Source organism: Carettochelys insculpta, chromosome 1 (genome assembly GCF_033958435.1).
Source record: "Carettochelys insculpta isolate YL-2023 chromosome 1, ASM3395843v1, whole genome shotgun sequence".
NCBI lineage: Eukaryota > Metazoa > Chordata > Testudines > Carettochelyidae > Carettochelys > Carettochelys insculpta.
The window spans coordinates 249,075,622-249,095,577 of NC_134137.1; the positions used below are offsets into that span (position 1 = coordinate 249,075,622).

General features: G+C 44.3%; 1 protein-coding gene and 1 long non-coding RNA gene across 7 annotated transcripts in view; one reads left to right on the forward strand and one right to left on the reverse strand.

Moving 5' to 3' along the window:
- The window catches only part of PACSIN2 (protein kinase C and casein kinase substrate in neurons 2), a 113,235-nt gene extending 109,193 nt beyond the window's left edge, over window positions 1-4,042 (forward strand). For 4 of the 5 annotated variants that reach the window (XM_075003951.1, XM_075003960.1, XM_075003970.1 and 1 more), the window contains one exon: window positions 1,299-4,041. In XM_075003951.1, coding sequence (XP_074860052.1) covers window positions 1,299-1,411 — 113 coding nt within the window. In that variant the 3' untranslated portion in view covers window positions 1,412-4,041. Of the gene's footprint in view, window positions 1-1,298 lie in introns of all 5 variants that reach the window. The other variant, XM_075003980.1, reaches the window with a different exon arrangement.
- A 3,849-nt stretch (window positions 4,043-7,891) lies between these two features.
- On the reverse strand, window positions 7,892-19,927 carry LOC142018300 (uncharacterized). 2 transcript variants are annotated; one of them, XR_012646781.1, is made up of 3 exons: window positions 19,334-19,927; window positions 17,520-17,767; window positions 7,892-10,018 (listed from the first exon to the last, which is right to left on the reverse strand). It is a non-coding gene; the product is annotated as an uncharacterized LOC142018300 (long non-coding RNA). The 2 variants fall into 2 exon arrangements; XR_012646782.1 differs by having other exon boundaries at window positions 7,892-8,628; window positions 19,334-19,920.
- Between the last annotated feature and the right edge of the window lie 29 nt (window positions 19,928-19,956).

The following is a 19,956-nucleotide window of genomic DNA, read 5'->3' on the forward strand; positions in this document are numbered from 1 at the left end:
AGTTGATGAGTGGGAGAGCATGACAGACAAAACTGAGATGGTTCAAGATGAAGTATGGTTCATTTTTACTTGGAATGTGTAATTGCCAGGTTACGCTTTTTATTCTGCTAAGTAACTTGGGTGAGCAATCTGTTTAGTAGGATTAAAAGAAACCTGTCTGCAGAAGATAATGTTTTATAACAATTCAAAAGTTATAGTCCGGGCCATATTAACAGACTAGTGTCAACAGCCAGTACTGCCCAATAGTAAGAGAAATACAGGCAAGAGCTAGCTGGAAAATGACTACTGAGTAGGGTTAGAAAATTAATATTTTATCTAGCAACTGATTCCTGGAATTCTTATGGTCATTATTGCCATATTGAAGTAGCCTTTTCATTGCTTGGTAGACTCTGTAGATCAAAAAATTGGGGTGGGGGCTGACAAGATGAGGTACCTGGGTATTTTGACAAGAAACAAGTCTTATTTTTCTTTTGACTTACTAGATGGTCCCAACAGACAATATCAAGTGTTCATTTATGGCTTGAGAGTCATTCTGAAACCAAATTCTGATGTGCCTTTTTGATGTCACAACCATGTATAAACTTCCAACTGCAACGGTGGGAGGGACCACAACCCAAGAAATTAAATACCAATTTCTATTATGTTTAAAGCGGAACTTAAAAAGTTAATGTAGGGTAGAAGATGTTTATTTTCTTGGCAACTTATCCAGTAGGTATAATAGTAACCTAGTAGTACCTTTTAAAGAGAGAACGTGTCTTGGCACATTTCGCTAAACCCCTTCTATATAGTGTTTTGCTACATTCCTTTATATAGGAAAGAACATGTGTACACTTACATTAGAATATTTTCTTGTATGGGAAAGAAAACATGTATAAAGTAGCTGTAAATCTCATTAGTGTAAAAAGTCATTTTTTGAGTTGGTAGAAGTCCTTATGCTTCCCAAAATTAACTTTGTTCACCCACACTCTCTAGAAATGTAGGAGTTAATACGCAAGTATGTAATTCTTATATTTTCGTTTTGGTAAAGGAATGTATTACTGTCTTTTCAAATGTCAGCATTATAATTTTTCTATGAAATCCTTATCCAAGTATCTTAAAGTACTTATGGGATACCTATCATATGTCAATGTTTATAAAATGCGATATTTTTTGCTAAAATCAACAAAATGGTAAAGAGCAGAGTTAGGAAGCACAGGTGGGGGTGGTTACGGAAAAAGAGTAGGTGTCAAGGCTAGAGTTTACTACATTATCCATTATTGCCAAAGTATTATGTGTTGGTTGTGAAATATATTTTGCAGGGGATGAACTAACTAAAACAGGGGATGAAGATGAGCAAGGTTGGTGCAAAGGACGCCTGGACAATGGACAAGTTGGCTTATACCCAGCAAACTACGTAGAAGAAATCCAGTGACAAAGGATTAAGTGATTCTGAAAATAATATAACTTCATAAGCCAGTACAGAACATATTACTCACAATAAGGGGAACTGAATGATGTACAGAATGTATATATTTCTTAATGCAAAGGATTAATGAATTGATATTGACTTTATGATGTGTTTAAAGACAAGAGCTAGAACTGGCAATTTGAAAACAAAATTGCAGTTTGAATACAATGGAAAACACAAACATGAGATTGAAAAATATAGTAAAACAAAGAAATTGCTCCTTAGTGTCTTTCCTGTCTAATCTATTACCATGATTTTTGCATTTTCACTTTTGCTGCCCTATCATTCTGGGTATGTGGCTCATCTTGATTTTCATTGTCAGTTATTTTAAGTGACCTTCAGTAATTTTCAACTTGGATTTTTACGACTATGGTTGATTTTCTGTTTGTTAGCAGAGTCTGAAAGATGCAGTATTTTTTTATTTAAAACCTGTATAGGTGAGCACCTTTTTTATGCTTAGAGTTATCAATTAATACTTAAATTATGACTGAATGATTCACCAGTCAAGTGAATGAGAACCTTCTATGTTGTAATATTAAATCTTTCCATGCTGCCATCATGGATTAAAGTTGTAAAACAAGTATTGTATTTAATAATGTCTGTTACGGAAGATTTTGTTTTGTAGCAGATATATCTGCATGTATTATGGTTGGATTTCTATTGAGAATGATATTTATGCATTTTGACATTTAAATGTGAGTTTCTCAAATTGACCTTAAATCGCACTCTGAAAGCAAGAACAACATAGAATATTTAATACTATTTCAGTCATACTATTGGGGAGAAATTTACCCTTCTATAAATTATTAATGATTTTTATCAGTGATTTAGAAGGTTAAACATGTATGAAGACTATTTTTCAAGCAAAGGAGACTGTAAAATACACTAAAGTGATTTTATTAAGTGTTTATGTTGTGTATATGTATATATATTTGATATTCAAAAATTTAAAGAGCATGTCTACTGTTAATTTTGCAAGCCTTCTGACTGTTGATTAGATTTAGATTCTGCTTGAAAACTTAAATTATATGCATATTTAAATCTGCATTGGTATTTCCTATAGTGCAGTATCATAGAGCCAAGTATTCTGTGATTCAGAGTCTCAGAAATATAGTGACAACAGTATATCAAACTGTATTTGTTGGTAAATGGTGGGTCTAAATATAAACTAGCTTTAGTAGTCCCTATGTGGATTATTGTAGCAGAACACTGTAAAGTCGTCTACATCTTGTTTGCAGCTACCACTCAGTCATAAGTAATAGTGTCAAATAGTATACATTTGTGACATTGGAAGGCTGGGTTATACATGTTATAGCAAATTTTTATCTTTAAAAAAATCTAAATCTTATCAGGTGAGTCAAAATGCTATGTTAGAAAGCTACACTGTAATCAAATTAAGAAATATATTTTCATGTAATTAAAACACTGTAGGTGTTCCTTAGATAATACTGTTTGCTTTTTGAGACCATAGAAATCTATTTAGTCAATAGTTCCAAAGAACTGAAATGTATAGATTTAGGAAGTGGATTTATGTATGTGTATGTCATAAGAATTTACCAGCATAACTGCTCATCCACGAGATAAAGACTTAAGGAAAACTGTCAAGAGTCTTGGTCTCTGTATTCTAAAATATTTTAGAAAAATAAATCTGTTAGTCTCTTTAGTATGCACAATGAACTTTTTACTAGTGGAAAATGAAAATTTAGTTGTGAAGCAAGTATGCTGTGCATTTCTCTGCAAATTGAGATGAATAACCAAAATTGTTTTCAGTTTACCAAATCTGTGAACTCATGCATGATATAAACAGAAGCCCTGTCCATTGATAAAAAAGCATAGCACCAAATGTAAATGGCACTTGGCAAAAGCCTGTCATGAAACAGTTGGAGAAAGAGGGGAGAGGGTTAATTATTGCTTCATTGTAACTGCAGTGATCTACAGGACAAGTGATATCAAATGCTGTTTTCCATCACTCTGTATGCTTGTTAAATAAAGTTAGTTGAACACCTCAAGCTTCCGACAGTACATTGCACAAGACCATTCTGTCTCTCACTTTGAAGTTTTCATTCTACCAGATTGAAGATAGTGTCAGAAAAACAAATTTGCTAGAAGAAAAATGATCAGACTTCCTTGGTGTAAAATCCATCCATGGCAACAACTACTTGTCAGAAAATTATACTGGTATTTGTAATAAGCATGTCCTATTTTCAGTTACTTTGGACTCTTCTCCATTGTTATGCTGCTGAGTGGGAAATACAGACTTAGATTAACTCAAATGGAAATGAATTAATTTTCATTACTGCTTTTAGTAGACTTTTGTTAACCTGGTACAAAAACTGTAATGTTTAAGAGCATAGCAAGATATTAAGAATAAGATGTATTGGTAGAGCAATATTGGGAGACATGGTATGACACTTTTCAGGAGGGTTTACTTAGCATGATTTACTTCTAGAGCACAAAATTCCACTATTTTCATTGCAGTTTTTGAAACTGAATTCCCAATTCTTTTGTAGATTATTTTTCTTCATGCCAGCTTCTTGCAAAACATTGAAATGTATCAGAAAACTTTGTCCTGAGGCTCTGCGCTGTATCTTCAGTGTTTTTCACATAAAGTGAATCTGAACACTAAATAAATATGGGTTTCTTTATGTTTAAAATCACATTTAAAATTTGAAACTAGATGAGATTCTTTGCATTAGGGGATTTGTGAAATTTTAACAAGTTACAGTGATTATTTGACATGGACTGTAGCAGAAACAGTCCTTCAAAATGCCATCCCGGGGTTTCCCTGTGGTTTCAAGTTTATTGCATGCTTTGTTCAGATGAAAACCCAGTCTTATGGGGCATTAGGCCCGGGGCCTTAGGCCCGAGTCCTCTCTTAACTGGAGCTCCTGCTATGAGTCAATTTGAACTCAGGTTATTCATCCAAACTGTCCTGTCTTTATCTGCTGGTCTTTAGAAAACCCAGTTTTGAAGATTTTGAAGACACCCTGAATAGGTAATCCAGCCAGACAATGGATCCCCAGGTGAAATTTCCAAAGATCGATAACCAAAGGAAATACACTAGTATATACTCCCTTCTCTAAAAGAATTTACTTAGTCTCTCACTGCACCAACATTTGTGTATTTAGTAACCTCAAAATATTAATTTAATTCAATAAGCTTTGTCCAGGACATTGCAGGAAAGTGCCATGTCATAACCACACCGATCTCTCATCCTGGCATGGCATACACATGCACCTTTTTGAAGTTGTATACTGAATAGGTGAAAGAGGCAAAGTAGTTGAAAATTTGAAAATTGGCTGGCAAGAGACTGAGAAACCCAGTGATGATTCAGTGAGCTGATTTTTGTGGGAAAAAAGCCCTCAGCCACTTTCCTTCACTTCACACTGAGATTCAGAAGAGACTCTGTAAGCTAATTTGTACCTGCTACCTTACTTTGTTGCCTTCAGTTACTTTAGGTGTAGCTAACCAGTTCTGTAACTTAAACTAAGGCCATAGCTACAGTACACACCACCACTGGCCACACACAATGTATATGCAGCTACACAATGCAGTGAAAAGCATCCTGTGTCCAGTGTGGTGGTTAGCAACATGTCAATTAAAGCTTCTGGCAGAGGGGAGGCAGTAGTGAAAGGCTTCACCAGTTTTCCACTCTATGAGCCTTCTGCTGTGGGTAGGAAAGGTTGAGCCTACTACCTACATGCCAGTCTCCCAGGGGCAGGGAAAGGCTCTAGCAGCAGGACACTACAATTATGTACCAAATTCCTGGTGCTGTTATGGTAGGTCCCATGCTTGCCATTTGTGTGGTGCGTCAGGACACCACTTCTTGCCCATGTTATTGGGTATTGAGTGCTATGCTAATGCCCTGCTGGGAAAGTACAGAAGGGACTCAGACCTTTCTCTACTCCAGCTCTCAGCCCCTGCAGCTTCACAGGCTTTCTGTCCTATATTTCTCAATTTGGAAGGGTTTCTCTTAGTCCTGTGTGTCTGAGTCTCCTCTTTGCTCGATTTGAGCAGGGTTTCCTTCCCCCGGCACTCTGATCCTCTGGCTAACAAAAGTACTGCAAACCAGTCAGCTCTCCTTCCCAACTGACCAAAGCAGGGTTTTTTTGTTAGGTCTGTGGTAGTGTCTTAATTCCTCCAAGTGCTATAATACTGGCTTCTGAGTCCACATGGAATAAGGTTCTGATCATCCTGGGACTTGGATACCGCCCATCGATCACTCTTCTAATGCCTTCTGCCATGCTGTAGCACAGTTCCTTTTCACTCAACTCCCCAGGGCTGTGCTAGCTGGCACAAGAAGCAGTGTTGTTGCAAAAGGAAGAGCTGCATGGATAGAAGATATCTAGTTCCTTTTTTACATTCTTCTAGTCTCTGCACATCCACTGGAGAGGAGCCTGATTTGTTAGGAGGGTGAACTGCCCTACCACTAGGTAGTACTGGAGAACGTGGCCCCTTTAATTGCCAGCAAGTCCTTTTTTGACAATGTCTGAGGTACAGGCTTGGGTGCTGCTCCTCCCACACCATCAGTGAAAGGAGAGTCACTAGTCTTTTATCTGAGGCATCCATCCAGAAAATGAATTCCTTCTTGAAGCTTGGGGCTGAGAGCATTGGACGATTGCAAAGGGATATCTGTAAATTCATCTTCTGCTGCATTGGTCCACTTAACTATATCTGAGTCCTGAACTTTTATCAACAGCCATACCCTCACAGCAAAGTGAGGGATGAGTCTATGATGGTGCCCTGGTTGGGGCCAAATCTGTATTGCCTTAACTGTGTTCCAATGGGGTTTTACTAAGCCCCTTCCCACTACACACCTGATGTATTTGGCCACAGCAAGCCTCACCATGCATTTGGGAGGATTGGTGGCAAGGCTGGCCTATAGGCACTTTAACACTGCTTCTAGTTTTTCTTGAGTCTCCCACTCAGGACTATGTATGGCTACCTTGTCTAAAAAAAGGGATGGTATAGTTGGTGTGGTAGTAATTTGTGCATCAGACTGTTGCAGGGGCCCCATGGAGTCCAAAAAAGGAGGATAGTGTATAAATTAAAATGAGGGTGGTAAAGTACCAGGCCTTGGATAGTTGATCAATGAGCTCACTAATGTGTGCTCTCAGGTAGGCACTGAACTGGGATATTCAACTTCTAGAAAGCAATACAAAATCATGTGGTGGCCTGAGATTTGGGAAGTTGCCAGACCTGAGAGTCCTAGTTAAGGGAGGTACAACCTGTAGGGTTAACATAATAGCATACATTATTCAAGATCTTAGGACTAGAGAATAAATTCTGGTTCTGGAATGTAAATACACATTTATGACTCAGATCAGGTCCGTTGTACTGACCTCTGGCAGTTCACCTGCTAGTATTATACTTACTTTTACTAGGAGCCAAGATTCCTCAGGGTTTGATTTGTCCTTGGTGAAATCCACAGAACTCAGAAATACCTTGGATTCTGAGGAAACAGGCTGGTTCTCCCTTTCCCGGGGGGGCTGTGACTTGGCACTGGTGTGTTGCTTGATGTGTTTTTGCTGTTATTTAAATCTGCCTTCTGTTTTCTCAGCGTCAAGTAGACAAATGTAAGTGCTCTGTTGCCTAGCAACAAGCACTAATTGACAGTAGAAAGTCGAGCCTGCTACTCACCATGAATTAAAGCAGCAGTTCTCAAACTTCATTTCACCAATTTGAAAGACGACATGGTAGGGAAGCAGAGCTTCCTCAGTCCTGCTGCCCTGGACTGAAGCCCCTGGGCTTCAGCTTCAGCCTCTGGCCTCAGCATGTCTAACACTGGCCTTAGAAACCACCTGAAAATGGGGTCAGGACCCACTTTGGGGTCCCCATCTCCAGTTTCAGTACAGCCTAATTAGTGGCAACAGAGAATACTGTAGCAAGTGAAGCCTTCTAGGTATTTAATAAAGATGCACTGGTAGCAAAAAGTGGCATATACTGCTTTCTCTGTGCTTTCACATAATGTACAGGGTGGGTTTACATATTCCCATTTTGTGCAGACTTGCATACTATCACAATGGGGTATTTTTTGCCCTTGGAGAACAGCTCCTAGATGAGAGATCTGCAATAGATATTGATTGCTGAGCTGCCCACAACTTTGCCAGAGACCAAAAATAGAATGGATACAGAGGCATCCCAACATGAAACAAAGAAGTAACTTTTTATGCCAAGGGTTTGGGAGATAAGACGTTTCCAGTAGCATGCTTCTTGGGTGAAGAGGATTTCCTTTTCTAAAAGAGACAATTTAATAGCATCTAAAGTACTAAATTCACTCAAATTAGGAAAGAGGTTAAATGTGTGCTGAGGAAGACTTTTTTTTTTCTTATTTAGCATCCGCTAATGACAAAAGTGCAAGAACATCACAACAGGTAAGGTCAGTTTAAAAAAAAAAAAAAAAAAAAGCAGCAAAGAGTTCCCAAAGATTGGTGCTGTTCTTAAACAGGATTTTTTATTCTCTGATCACAGTAAATTAAAACATTGCTGTATATAAAATCTGATAGTAATGTTTTCTATTTGGAATGAATACTGCCAACTTAATTTAATTTTCTTGAAAAATTAGTTTGTTCATACTTGAAACATTTTAGTTCAACCGACAAAATTCTTACAAATCCACTTTTCACTATGTTGGCTCAATACCTCTTGCATTTCACTGTGGACTATGAAATTACATTAATCCTTTTCAGGTACAATACTGCACTGCAAATCAAAACTCAGAAGGAAATATTTAATCTGTCTCTACCACACAAGCCCCTCAAAACAGCCTTTACCATAAAATGTTGTGAAAATTATCATTTTTTGATGAAATTCTACATTATGTACTATAGTGTTGTAAGGTTATACTAACCAATGACTTTTGGAGTGAAATCTGTTGAAATTCTGCTTTTTTTATTCAAAAACATTAACAGATTAAAAACTTTCTGTACAATACTACTGATAAAATTACTACCTTAGACCTTGACTGCTTCAGGGCTGCTGACATATTGGGTGCTCCAGTTACTCCACTGATCACAATCACTAGCATTTGTATATTTTTATGTAATCTCAAATGTAAAGAGAAACTGTTGTTTAACTTTTCTTACTTGTGAGGTTATAATACGTTGGCAAATCACACAATCTCCATCCTCAGTGAGGCTGTGGATTCACTGTAGGGAAAACTAACCTGTTGGATCTTTCACCTGCAATTAATCAAATAAGTCATGAAATTACATTATTGACAATCAAAGACCGGTGTATATTAGCACACTGTGCAAATTGCTGTGTATTTTGGTTTTACATTAAATGTGACATTTTCATATGTAAAATTTGCAAAGTAGACAATACTTATACTAAACAGTAATTATTGGACTATGCCATCACTCTTCACTTATGCTATTATGCGTGAGTCTTTGGATTCATTGCTGGGTCAAGTGTTCTTTATTCTTAGAACAGCTATGACCCAGGTGATAGAATAAGCTTCTGTACATTGTACTGCCAATCTCCTCCAACCTTGAACTGGAAAGGTTGCTGGTAGGGGTGAAAGGGGAATTCAGCCACCTTACAAGTGTTTAGCACCTCATGGGATACAGCTCTCAGTTCCTGGCCGTGCTCGCTGGGATTGTCAACAAAAGTAAAAATGTTGGTGTGTTGCTGGAACAATGGAAATTTGGAATACTTTAATTTCACAAGGTTACTGATAATTATAAAGCACCACAAGAATGCATGTTTCATTGACAAACTAAAAATTTCACAAATCCTCTCCCTGAGAAGTTTAATCTAATTTGGGTCATGATCCTATGAGCTGTTGGGTTTGACTATGCAGAGTAGCATTGGTTTCTGCTTGAGTGGAACAATTTTTAGATGCAGAGGCTTAAGTTGCCGCACAGAATTTAGCCCTCCCCTGTTTTCAATGAATTGTATTAAAATTCAGTAGCCTTAAATACTGCTTAACTCAATGGATAATGCAACACGTGTAGTAGTTTTCAGAAATGGTCCAATATTGAATCTGCTAATACTACCTGGAACAAGATCAAATTGACCTAATTAATTTCTTCAGGCAAAATTTCTATAGTCCTGTGAGAGATGTCTGTGACAACCTCAGGAGGTAAGAGTTCAAGCTATACTGTCTGTACAAGTTCAGAAAGGCTGGAATAACAAAGTTGTGGGCATGGACACATCTTTATAGCTGGTTTGATCAGTGAAAGCTGGTGTGTAGGCTTCAAGAAAGATACTGCTGCCTTGTTAAATGGATTTTTTTTTTTTAATTTTTACATGATACCAAACATAAGGTTGCTCTATGCCCTTGGCTAAGGTATGTTAATATGTATTCTTCTTCGAGTGGTCCCCGTGGGTGTCCACAGTAGGTGTCAGGCTCGCCCGGTGCCGCAGATCGGAATTCTTCTAGCAGTTTCGACCAGATCGTGCATACGCTGATGCATGCCGCTCCCTTGCGCGCCCTCAGTCATGTGCGCGATCCAGTCCCCGCCAGTTCCTTCTCAACCGCCAATGGCTGCAGACGGAATCCGCTTAGGCTCTAAAGCCTGAGACAGATAAGATAGTTGTTTTCCTTGTTAGCTCGTTGTTTTTTTCCTATAAGAAAAAAAGTAAAAAAAAAAAAAAAAAAAAAAGCATACAAAATAGTAGAGAGAAGAGGAACAGAGGGAAGAGGAGTGGACAAAGAAGGCTGTTTAAGCCGTCTGCTACCTTGAAGGCCGTGAATGTTGTTTTGGGTTGTAGAATGCACTGATTAGCAGCTAAGTACCCGATTAACAGTAAAGACTCACCGCGATGGATTCCTTGGGGTTTAAGACGTGTGAGTCATGCCACAAGGCTATGCCGGCCTCTGATGGGCATAGTAAGTGCATTCGTTGCCTGGGGGAGTCCCATGTTACCCAGAAGTGTTTGCACTGCGCTAAGCTTACAGCCAGGGCCAGGAAGGACAGAGAAATGACGCTCAAAATGATCTTGTTTGATAGGCCCTCCAGTCTGAGCCGCCGGAGAAGCCTCACACAGACGGGCCCTCTGGGTCACATAAAAGAAAGGTAGCGTCTTTGACCCCCTCTGTGCAAAAGAAGAAGAAACTCTCCCCGGCTCAATCCTTGCCGGCGGTTCCAGCGAGGAGGACGAGCGGAACGCAAAGGCCTCAGCCACGGGCTGATGAAAGCATCAGCGCAGTCGCGCACGTGGCCAGCGCCGGGCCTCCGACTATGCAACAGTCAGCACAGAGGGCGCCGCAGGGGCACCCAGCACGGGGGCCCATTGGTGCCAGAGGAAGCTACCTGCGTGGCACCGCTTATGACGGTGCGAAGCGCGGCGCCGACAGCGGGGCAAACATCCCCGGCACAGGAGAGGGCGGTGCCCACCCTGCAGGGGTGGGGGAAAGCTAGAGCCAAAACCCAGCACCTCAGTCCATCTCCAGACAGGGCTGCGATGCCCTTATCACCCAGCCCGCCACCGCAGCCCCCCCCCCCGGAAATACACACACTGCGTCACCGGGACGCAACTCCACCGGCCTATTCCGGACCTCCCTCTCCGTTCGTCCAACCACCTTCGCCAGGGCTCAGGCCACCTTCACCCTTTTTGGGCATGGATCCCTATGAGTACTATCACAAACCAGCTTCACCATTATCAATGTCGTCACGGAGATCCCGCTCTCCCAGACATCATGGGTACACTCTCCGATCGTGGTCCAGGTCTCCATCACCGGGTCCTTGTCCATGTTATGTCCGTCCTCATCATACTGAACACCGACATCGGAGGTCTAAATCCAGGGGCAGATCCCCTCCCACTCCGGGAGAGGAATGCAGCTGTCCCACTGTCCCAGGGGGAATTAGGTCCAGAGTTCCAAGACTTTACAGCCCACGAGGGAGCAAGCATACCAGCAAACTGGGGAGCCAGAGGACTTAGGGGAGGTTTATCCCAGCGGTTCCTCCTCATCCTCCCCAGATGAGGCAATTGTCCCCAGGGATGTCTCCCCTCCGGATGACCTTAAACAATTCCAAGAGCTGTTCAAAAGAGTAGCATACATGCAGGACATTCAAATAGCAGAGGTACAGGAGAAGCATCAAACTCCTGAAAAATTTGAGACCCCCAGCTTCATCTAAAATTGCTATCCCACTGGACGAAGCCATTATGGAGTCAGCCACTAACATATGGCAGACTCCAGCCTCTATTCCGCCTACGAACAAAAGGGCAGATAAGAAATACTTCGTCCCAGCCAAGGGCATGGAATTCCTGTTTAGCCACCCACAACCCAATTCTTTGGTGGTCGAATTGTCCCAGCAGAGGTCGAAGACATCTCAGTACAAATCAGGGGAGTCGGATAAAGATGCTAAGAAATTAGAGCTGTTCGGCAGGAAGGTCTACTCCTCCTCTACCCTATTATTGAGAATGGCAAACTACGTGGCACATTTATCAAACCATAACTTTGACAATTACTCTAGACTCACCTCTCTCATGGATTCCCTTCCGGAGGACAAGAAGCCAGTGTTAAAGGTAATCGTCCAGGAGGGCTATGTGGCCTCGCGAACGGGAGTTCAGATTGCCCTGGACGTGGCGGACACAGCGGCACGCTCAACAGCTGCAGCAGTGGTAATGCGTAAGGAATCCTGGCTCCAGACGTCTGGTATCCCCAGAGATCTACAGGCGAAGATCGTGGATCTTCCCTTTGACAAGCAAAAGCTGTTTGCGGAATCAACCGACTCGGTCCTCCACTCTAGCAAAGATTCGAGGGCCACACTTAAGACCTTGGGTATCTACACTCCTCCATACAAGAAAAAGAAATTCTATCCTCAGCAAAGGCGCTACGCTTACCAACCACAGCGCACACAATATCAGCGAGGCTATGACCAAGGACACCAGCAGCAGCAGTACAGGGCCCCTAGGCGACGTTCTCAACAAAGTCGTACAACCTCGGGACAAGCCCAGAGGCAGCAAGTTTGACGGGTATGTCGAGGACTGCACTATCAATACCATCGCTCAATGCCACTCTCACCTCATGTTCCATCATCACCTCAGACAATTCCATTCCCAATGGCAAAAGATTACAACAGACAAATGGGTGCTGGAAATTATAGCCACGGGTTTACACGATCCCCTTCCAGTCACTACCACCGACGAAACCTCCCACCTGGCCTCCTCTCAGGGACCCTTCTCACGAGGCGAGGCTGAAGCAGGAGGTAGATCACCTCATGTTCATAGGGGTGGTGGAAAGAGTGCCAGAACAATTCCAAGGGAAAGGTTTTTACTCACGCTACTTCCTAACAGAGAAGAAAACAGGAGGCTGGAGGCCGATTTTGGACCTACGGGGCCTCAACCGATATCTGCGCAAGCAGCGCTTCCGGATGATTACAGTTGCCTCCATACTTATGGCACTGGACGATGGAGACTGGTTTGCAGCCTTCGACTTACAAGACACTTACTTTCATATAACAATCCACCCGACACACAGACGCTTCCTCCGTTTCACGGTCGGCGAGGAACATTTCCAAAACAGGGTTCTTCTGTTCGGCCTATCCTCGGCACCCAGAGTCTTTACCAAAACCCTGGCAGTGGTATCAGCTTACCTGCACAGGCAGGGCATGTTTATCTTTCCATATCTGGACGACTGCCTACTGAAGGGGGCTTCAAAGGCAGAGGTCCTACGCATGATACGCGTCACCGTGAACATGTTTACTTCGCTGGGCCTAGTTATCAACCTTGCAAAGTCAAAAACCGAACCCACGCAAGATAGAGTTCATAGCAGCGTGCGTAAACTCTCTCGCATCAAGAGCGTACCTGCCCAACGCCCCCTTCCGCACCATCAAATCCTTGGTGCAAGTCATGATGTACAGCCCCGCGGTGCTGGTCCTAATGTGCCTGCAACTGTTGGGGCACATGGCAGCCGCCACGTTTGTGGTACAGAATGCCAAGTTACACATGCAAAGCCTGCAGCATTGGCTGGCGAGTGTTTCCAAATCGGCATCCCATACCATCCACAGGGTAGTATCGCCCACGACGGAGGTACGGAAGTCGCTAGCATGGTGGACAGATCCCAAGAACCTGCTAGTGGGAGTGCCCTTCCACCAACCACAAATTTCCATTTTTCTTACAACCGCCGCCTCCCACATAGGATGGGGAGCGCACATTGGCAGCAAGGTGACGCAAGGGCTATGGTCCCCTGCGGAACAGACGTTGCACATAAATATACTGGAGCTCAGAGCAGTTTTCAATGCGTGCAGACATTTTCAGAAATACCTGCACGGCAAAGTAGTCGGGATCAATACCGACAATACCTCCACCATGTTCTACATCAATTGACAAGGAGGGGCACGGTCCCGTGCGCTATGCGCGGAAGCAGTCCGATTGTGGAATTGGTGCATTGCCAACAACAATGTTGAAAGCCTCGTATTTGCTGGGCGCCCACGTGAAGGCAGATCAACTGAGCAGGCGCTGTGCACTCATGCACGAATGGCAGATCCACTCCGACCTGCTACGACACATATTTCGTACCTGGGGGTTTCCCCAGGTCGATTTGTTTGCCCCCCAGCGCAACAAGAAGTGCCCTCAGTACTGCTCCAGAGCAGGAATAGGGCGGGGGTCCCTGGGGGATGCCTTCTTCATCTCATGGAAGGGCCCTCTACTCTACGCGTTTCCCCTCACAACACTTATCCACAAGGTTCTGCAGAAAGCTAGAAGGGAGAGAGCTCGCATGATACTCATAGTTCCAACTTGGGACCAACAACAGTGGTTTCCCTTGCTTCTGCGCATGTTGGATCGTCCACCACTCCCCCTACCGGTAGCGCCGGACTTACTCACGCAGGCTCAGGGGTCCATAGTGCACCCGCACCCTCAGGGACTACGCCTACAAGCATGGTTAATCCATGGCTCAGCGCCTTAGAGAGCACGTGTACGGAGGGAGTAAGACAAGTCTTAGAGTGTAGCCGAAGGACCTCCACGAGGAGGACTTACGAACAAAAATGGACATGCTTTGCCGCCTGGTGCTCTGCCAAACAGTTAGCTCCTCTTGATGTTCCTATAACTGTAATTCTAGACTACCTGCTGGACCTCAAACGAGATGGGCTCTCTCTATCCTCGCTAAAGGTCCACCTCGCACCTATATCAGCTTTTTGGCACAAAGAGGAAGGGCCCACCGTATTCGCCCATCCTATCATCACAAGGTTCTTGAAGGGGCTGGTAAACCTGTACCCTCCTTGAAAACCGCTACCACCGTCGTGGAGTTTTGGACTTGGTACTCCACACACTTTCGGGACCACCCTTCGAACCATTAGCCACGGTACCCCTCTGACTACTTACCATGAAAATGACCTTCCCTCTTGCGATTACATCAGCCCACAGGGTGAGCGAGCTCACAGCAGTGATGGCAACGCCGCCCTGCACAGTATTCTTAAAGCAGGTGGTGATCTTACGGTTACACGCAGCCTTCGTTCCGAAAGCTTCCTCGGAGTTCCACATTAACGAACCAATAGTATTACCCTTGTTTTACCCGAAGCCTCACAGCTCCAGCAAGGAGGCGTGCCTGCATCTCCTAGATGTGAGGAGGGCTTTGGCCTTTTACATAGACAGAACTAAGTCCTTCCAGAAAACGGACAGGCTTCTGGTATGTCTCGCTCCCAGGTTGAAAGGGGAAGGCCACTCTTCCCAGAGAATTTCAAAGCACATTGTGTCCTGTATAAAACTGTGCTACGAGCTTCGAAAGACCCTGTTGCTAGCCCCGCCTAGGGCTCACTCCACCGGAGTGGTGGCAGCATCAACGGCCTTCTTCAAGGGAATCGCATTGAAAGACATTTGTAGAGCGGCGACTTGGTCATCCTACGACACCTTCACCAAGCATTATGCCTTGCATCGGGTGTTCGATGAGGATACCCGTCTGTCGACAGCAGTCCTCTTGGGGGGGGCAAGCTGCACATGAATCGAGTACCCACCTCCTTACTTGGGGTTACTGCTGGGTAGTCACCTACTGTGGAGCACCCATGGGGACCACTCGAAGAAGAAAGAGAAGTTACTCACTTGTAGTAATGATGGTTCTTCAAGATGTGTCCCCGTGGGTGCTCCACTACCCACCCATCCTCCCCGCTTCGGATCTCTGTCCGGTGTTTTTCAGGAGCATCCACGGTGGTTGGTCAAGTAACTGGCGGGGACCAGATCGCACACATGACCGAGGGCACAAAAGGGAGAGGTGCGCATCGGCGCATGCGCAATCCAGTGGAAACTGCTAGAAGAATTCCAATCTGCGGCGCCGGGCAAGCCCGACACCTACTGTGGAGCACCCATGGGGACACGTCTCGAAGAACCATCGTTACGACAAGTGAGTAACTTTGTCTTTCATAGTGTTACCACAACAGTACTAAAATCATCTGAATAATGCATATTTTGCAGTTATCACAAATCACATTTTCTCATTTCCGGCACAAGGGATCATCAAGGTGGATCCACCTCTTCCCAGCTGTAACTAAAATGATCTCCTTCACACCTGCCTAGAGCCCATATAATGGAAACACCAAGCTACATCTCTTTAAGGACAGGTCCACGCTTACTAAAAACTTCAAAATGGCCACACCAATGGCCAAGTCGAAGAATATTAATGAGGTGCTGAAATGAATATTCAGTGCCTCATTAGCATGCCACTGGCTGCAGTAAAGTGCCATGGTTAGCTCCTGCGGAGCTTGTCAAACACCAGGCTCCTTTTAGAAAGGACCCCACCAACATCAAAATCCCCTTATTCCTATAGTTCATATTTAGGTAATTCCTATAAGCTCATAGGAATAAGGGGATTTTGATGTTGGTGGGGTCCTTTCTAAAAGGACCCTGGGGTAGACAAGCCGCACGGGAGCGAACTATGGCACTTTTGAAGTGCTGTGGCTGGTGGCATGCTAATGAGATGCCGAATATGCATTTTAGTGCCTCATTAGTATTCTTCGATTTGGCTATTAGCATGGCCATTTCGAAGTTTTTAGTAACTTTAGACATAGCTCCAAAAGGGAAACTCCTTTTGTTCTAACAAATCAAGACATGTATATGCATCAAGCTGAAGTATTGCACTTTATAGTTAGAAAAGAATGTGCTATGTTTATGCATGTAACAATTACCTATATGTTAAATTTAATCATACAAAGCTTAGGCATCCTTAATAACAACTGTCAATGTCAACTATGAAATTTAAAGAGGTGGGTGTCTAGGACCTGTAAGTTTCTTCCTATCATCAGATCTTCCTTATGCCTTCTTCTCTCCCAGATTCCCAAGTAGATGGTAGGATAGCTTTCATGAAGGTTGGAAGGTGGGTATCAAGCAGAAGCAAACTGCTTCTGCAGAGTCTCCATTGGAGTTATAGAAGGCTCCACCTGAGCCTGCTCTGTTTATCATCTTCATCTAGTGATGTAAAATCCCCTGTAATCGGTTAACTGCCCCCCACCACTCGCCAGGGATCAGGGCTGCTCTGGTCCCACTGGAGCATCTCTGCCCCCAGCACTGCTGGGGGTGGGGGGAGTTCAACAAAGCTGGATCAGCCCCTGTCTGCTGCAGCCCAGGACAGGAACACAGTGAGCAGGGACACTCTGGCCCAGCCAGACCAGCCCCTGTCGCTGGCAGCCCCAGGCGGGGTCACTCCAGCCAGGCCAAAGCAGCCCTGGTCTCAGCATGATGCAGGTAGGTGCATTCCAGCCCATCCTCAACAGTCCCTATCCGTGATGGAAGGGAGGTGGGGATGGGAGGGAGCTGCCTCCCCCCACACCCTGAGGTCACTGCAGACAGCACTATTCCACCTTAGCTGGAGTGTTCCTGCACATAGCAGCCCTGGTTAACTGTAACTGTAAGCCTCACCTTATACGTAGGGCCCTGCCAAATTCACAGTCCATTTTGTTAAATTTCATGACCAGTGGATTTCAAATGTAAATGTCTGAAAACATGAAATTAACTTTGAAATGTTGCATTGTTGTAACCCTGACGGTCCTGAACCAAAAGGCAGTCAACTTGCAGAAGAGTGGCAAGGGTAGTGTAGAGGGGTCAGGAGAGTGCAAATTTACTTGTCCTGCAATTGGCAGTGCTACTTCATAGCTGACCAGACAGCCAGGAAAGCTGCTAGCTGGGCACTCACCTCTAAAGCCACTGACAGCAGCAGTGCAGGAGTGAGAGTGGGAGGTTACCATTTTTCTGTTTTTTCCAGTAGCCTCATTGCAAGGGAAAGCAATGGCTGGAGCTGGCAGAGGTTTCTTGGAGATAGGTCTGACCTGTTCTGGGAGCAGCCCCTGCAAGGGAAGAAGTATCATCCCTCCCCATCCCTGGCCAGGACTAGCAGTTGAATCCTTGCAGTGGGTAGGGAGCCCACAGCTGGCTGCCCAATTCCTGGGAGACACAAAAAAAAAAAAAAAAAAATTCAGCCTGTAATGCATTTTTCACAGCTGTGAAGTTGGTAAGGCCAGGTCTGTAACTTTTTTTTTAAAGCAAAAACAATATCCCATTACAAAAGTTCAGCTTAAAATTCCCAACCAGCTTTTTTGCTAAAATTAAATGAAAAGGGGCAGGGAAAGAAAACAGTCCTGGGAGTTCCTTGTTAAGAACAATAAAAGTCCATTACAAATTTCTATTTTCAGGTGCTTATAAATATTTGGAAGTACTTTTGCAACCCTAACTCAAACAGAATATTGTTAACGAAAGGACCCTGTATGCCAGTAAAATAATGTTCAGGCTCCAAAGTAATCTTGATAATTATTTCTATTCTTTGATTCAGATTTTCTCAACAGCAAGGTTTTTAGACCATGCATATCACTGAGTACTCTGTTCTCTCACCATTTAACTCCGTATTCCTCTTTACTTTCCTTCATTCTGTTTGAATTCATTTCCTTACAGGCATGTATTCTGATACAAGTTCAAGAATATTACAGAACAGAGTGAAAATTAAAATATTAACTCCTTTTCCAGTTACTGCTGGCCCAGGGTTGCAAACCAGGTACAGGAGCAACACATGTACTAGACTGATGCTGTGAACGAATGCTGGGCTGATGAGCAAACTTCTTCAAATGTCAATTACCCACCCAGTCATTAATTTGAGGCAGGAGACTTCCATTTGGGATTTATTTAAAATTTCTTCTGGTGCAATGTAGCTTTTGCTTCTTACAGTAGAAGCTAAAATTTGAAATCTTGCATTAGGGTTTCAATGCATGCAAGAACCATTTCAGTTGTTTCTTACTGAAGCCCCTTTATTGAGATCCCTCCTCCTGTGTCCTGTACCTTCCTGTCCATCATGCCTGGGCCAGCCTTACAGATGTTTCACTTGCTAATGCTACATTAGGGGGCAGCTCAAAAATAGCACTCTTCACAGCTCATGGTTGCTTCATTCCTTCCAGACAACTCCAGCCACTCATTCCCACTTGCATCTGCCTCCCACACAACCTTAGTATTATCTCCTTTCTTAACAGAATTAGATTTTTTCCACACTGCCACTTGCTGGCTGAGACCTTTTCAATTGAGTCATCTGAGGAAGTCGATTTTACCCAGAAAAACACTGTATGCTCTAGTAAATGTGTTAATCTCCAAGGTACCACTGGACTCATTATTTGTGAGTCATGAGAGCTTAGTTTTGGCAGAATTAAATCGTTAAAATAATTATCAATTTGAATTTTCATAGTAGGATTAAATCATGGGGGAGAAATACATAAATAGCCTTAAAACACAGCCTAATACAATCTCAAGCAGCATTTTTGGTCTATCCGTAAATTTTGATTAGTGTTGATGAAAATATTTCCTATTGTTGATGTGTGTATGTGAGGACAGGGGTATTATTTACTAACACATCTATTTTCTTCCCATAGGGTAAACAACAGCCGTGGGATGAATTCCTGCAGGTTTAGTCATACCACATGACTAATACCTGACGATTCCAGGCCACGGTGGAGGCTTGGCAGCCCTTACCTTCCAAGCCCCTCAAGTTAGCGACAAGCCCCCGCCGACAGGAGGGCTGCCAGTCTGGCTACACCGCAGCGCGAAGCTCTCCTTGCAGTAGGCGCGTCCGGCTGAGGCGACGAGCGCGGTACAGCCTGGAGCTAGGGAAACCGAGCAGCCCCAAACGAAGCGGCTTGCGGGGGCGGGGTGGCTCCTGACTCCCGGGCTCTAGTCACGTTTGGATTGAGCTGGGCCGGGCCGGGCTCTACGAGCACAAAGCGAAGGCGCGCGGGGTCGCGGCGCAGGAAGGGCTGTACCGCGTCGGCAAACACGCCGCACCAGGCATCAGTCAGGACGTGGCGCGGTTGCTCCGGCGGCCTCCGCCCCCAGCTATTGGGACTCCGCCCGAGGCTGTTCTCTCCCTCCGCCCTTGCCGGGCAGTTCCCCAGGCTTAGGGGGAGGTTCTTTTTCCCCCCGGCCCCGCCGTCTCTGCTGGGGCCTGAAGCCCGCTCCCTGGGAGGCAACGGACCGAAGCGACGGTTGGGGGTTTGGAACGCGAGGAACTGAGCGCGCGAGCACCGTCCCCCACCGCACAGCCTGTGCACGGCAGCTGCTCGCGCCTAGCCCCGCCCTTCGTGCTCGCACAGGCCCCG